General features: G+C 39.5%; 1 protein-coding gene across 9 annotated transcripts in view; it reads left to right on the top strand.

Annotated features, from left to right (window-relative positions):
- Positions 1–438: 438 nt before the first annotated feature.
- arhgap12b (Rho GTPase activating protein 12b) overlaps positions 439–2,605 on the top strand; it is a 92,809-nt gene continuing 90,642 nt past the window's right edge. For 5 of the 9 annotated variants that reach the window (XM_042332608.1, XM_042332606.1, XM_042332603.1 and 2 more), the window contains exon 1: positions 439–1,394. In XM_042332608.1, the coding sequence (XP_042188542.1) occupies positions 696–1,394 (699 nt within the window). In that variant the 5' untranslated portion in view covers positions 439–695. The remainder of the gene's footprint in view (positions 1,395–2,605) is intronic. The other 4 variants (XM_042332604.1, XM_042332607.1, XM_042332605.1 and 1 more) reach the window with 4 other exon arrangements.

The following is a 2,605-nucleotide window of genomic DNA, read 5'->3' as shown; positions in this document are numbered from 1 at the left end:
GGAGCCCGGGGGGGGGGGGGGGGGGGAGGAGCCCGGGGGGGGGAGGAGCCCGGGGGGGGAGGAGCCCGGTTGAATTGCACTTTTTTCATGTTTCTATCATGTCTTCACACTGCTATTTTTTGTTTATTAGATCATGTTTTTTAACAGCTCATGGATTTGACTTGTAATGAGTACTAATTCTTATCTGGCTTTCTCTCGTGGTGTCTTGATCAATTAGTTGTCTTTATTGTTCTAATCCTGCTGTGTGTTCTGTCTGTTCTGGTAATTTTAATAATGTTGTTGAGCTGTGTGTGATGTATAAAGCAACCAATGAGTTGGCTCCTTGTGGTGACATCTTTTATAACATTTATTGATTTAATTCTGTAAAGATCCTTCTATAGTCAAGCTCCGATTTAATGATCCAAAGTTAGATGGTAGTTTTCAGATTGCAAAATAATCTTAGTATTTTATTGTTGTACTTTCATTGATTTTAAATAATTGGAAATATATTGAACAAAATAATATTTTAGTATTGATTCAGTTTACAGCAGAGATATGAAAATGCCGCATCAAAAATCTCATTTAGTTTCAGGGTAAGGAGGCAGTATTTACTAGTATGTCTTTTCTTCCTCATTTTCAGTCATTCTGTTCCTTGGAAACGAATCATGTGGATTACTGTGACGTTCAAAGAGTGAACGTTAAGAGTTGCTTTCAACATGGCTGAGAAAGATGGCAAACCAAACCTACCAATCATACCGGGACAGATGTGGATTGAAGTGGAGTACGATTATGAATACGAAGCAAAGGATCGAAAGATTTCAATAAAGCAAGGCGAAAAATATATTTTGGTAAAGAAGACAAACAACGATTGGTGGCAGGTCAAAAAGGAAGAAACCTCAAAACTTTTTTATCTTCCAGCACAGTATGTTAAAGAGCTACCTCGGAAGGCTTTGATGCCACCAGTGAAACATGGACCTAGTTGTATGAAATCTGCTGCTTTAAATGTAGATACCAAGCCACTGCAGGATTCCACTGAGAGCCCGTACAAACCACTAGATTATTCCAACTCTTTTAAATCATCTACAGGGCCATTGCAGTCCCAGCCCACAGACTTAGATACAAGTCAGATACATCACCGAGACCAAGGGCTTCTCCATTTACAGACTGCAGTCCAAGATAGTGCCAAAACTAGTACCCAGAGCTATGGACCTGGAGAGAGTGAATCCCAGTATCCAAGAGTTCCAAACCAAACTTGGAACTTGGGAGCAGGCCGCTCGCAGAGCTCTGATTCCATGGATGGTGAAAACTCACTTTATGATCCCTCATACGAATGGACTTCTGAGAGTTCAGGAAGACAACATCAAGACTCTGAATCTGGAGATGAATTTAGCAGCAGTTCTACTGAGCAGTTGCAGGTACGAGTGAGTGCTCATTGTTCAGATGGTTGTGATTTTTGCATTCTTTAGTGTAGTGCATTATTATGTGACCATTGAGGATTGGACATTTGTATTCAATTTCAGGTAATACTTGAAGTATGTGCTACAATGCTTAGCTCTATTCTCTTCCCTATCCCTTTCATTGACACAACGTTAAAGTATTTCTGTAACTGGATTTATGTGGGTAAACAGTCAAATGACATTATTCTGCCTTCTGAAGTCTCTGTAACCATGATAACCTCTGGTATAGTACATCTTTCTCCCTACAACTTGGAGTAGTATCAAATGATTTCTTGAATTTGAGTTAAGTCTGTATGCTAAAATAGGAAGTGAAGTTGTTTTGATAACTTTTATACATGGAAGATTAGTAGGGCTTGATACAGGGTTTGGTATAGTAGAGAGAAGCTGATAAATTTAGCAAGTGACAATAGATGTGTCAATGGTCAGATAGGGGAACCAGTCAGTGTTTTCTGAAACTCTGGTGTATCTGTAGCTACTTTACATTGGTGCACAACATTGGTACAGTACAGTTTCAGCTTTTATAGAATGCATTGGAATGCAATTTGGCTTGAAAGTGATTTGACTGCTTGGCTCAGCTGGTAGCACTCTTGCCTCTGGTAGAAGAATGTGTCCCAGTCAGCTTGCTGCGTGAAGCGCTTTGAGATGTCCACCTGAACTGAAAGGCACTATTTTCATTGTTGTTGTGGGTTCAAGCCCCATGTTGAGCACATGAGACTTAAGCACATCGTCTGTTCTTAAGTGAGCGTTGAAGATCACATGACATTATTCAAAAAGAGAAGGATGTGTTCTGGTCAACATTTGTGATTGTATGTGGGACCTTGATGGTGCAAATGGCAGTTGCGTTTGCCTACTAAAACATACAACACAGTTGACAGTAATTATCTATGAGGCATTGTGAAACATTTCATGCTGATAACTCTGTTATGTTCTTGAGATATTTAGTTTTGTGTAAATAAAACATCAGAATTGATTTCAATAGTTCTCAATTTTGCCCACAAAATACAGTCAATCTACTTTACAGTATATCCTGTGAAGCACTTTGAGTCGTCTCAGCTATGTGATAAGACAACAACAAATTACTTTTGTATAGTGCTTTTCACATTGAAAGGATGTTCTAAGGTCCTGGGCATTCAGAGATTTTGGACCAGAGCTGGTGGTTGGGATCAGGA

This window comes from Callorhinchus milii, unplaced genomic scaffold, assembly GCF_018977255.1.
Source record: "Callorhinchus milii isolate IMCB2004 unplaced genomic scaffold, IMCB_Cmil_1.0 Scaffold2, whole genome shotgun sequence".
NCBI classification, from domain to species: domain Eukaryota; kingdom Metazoa; phylum Chordata; class Chondrichthyes; order Chimaeriformes; family Callorhinchidae; genus Callorhinchus; species Callorhinchus milii.
The sequence above is the reverse complement of the archived record's forward strand: the minus strand, read 5'-3'. Positions and strand labels throughout refer to the sequence as shown.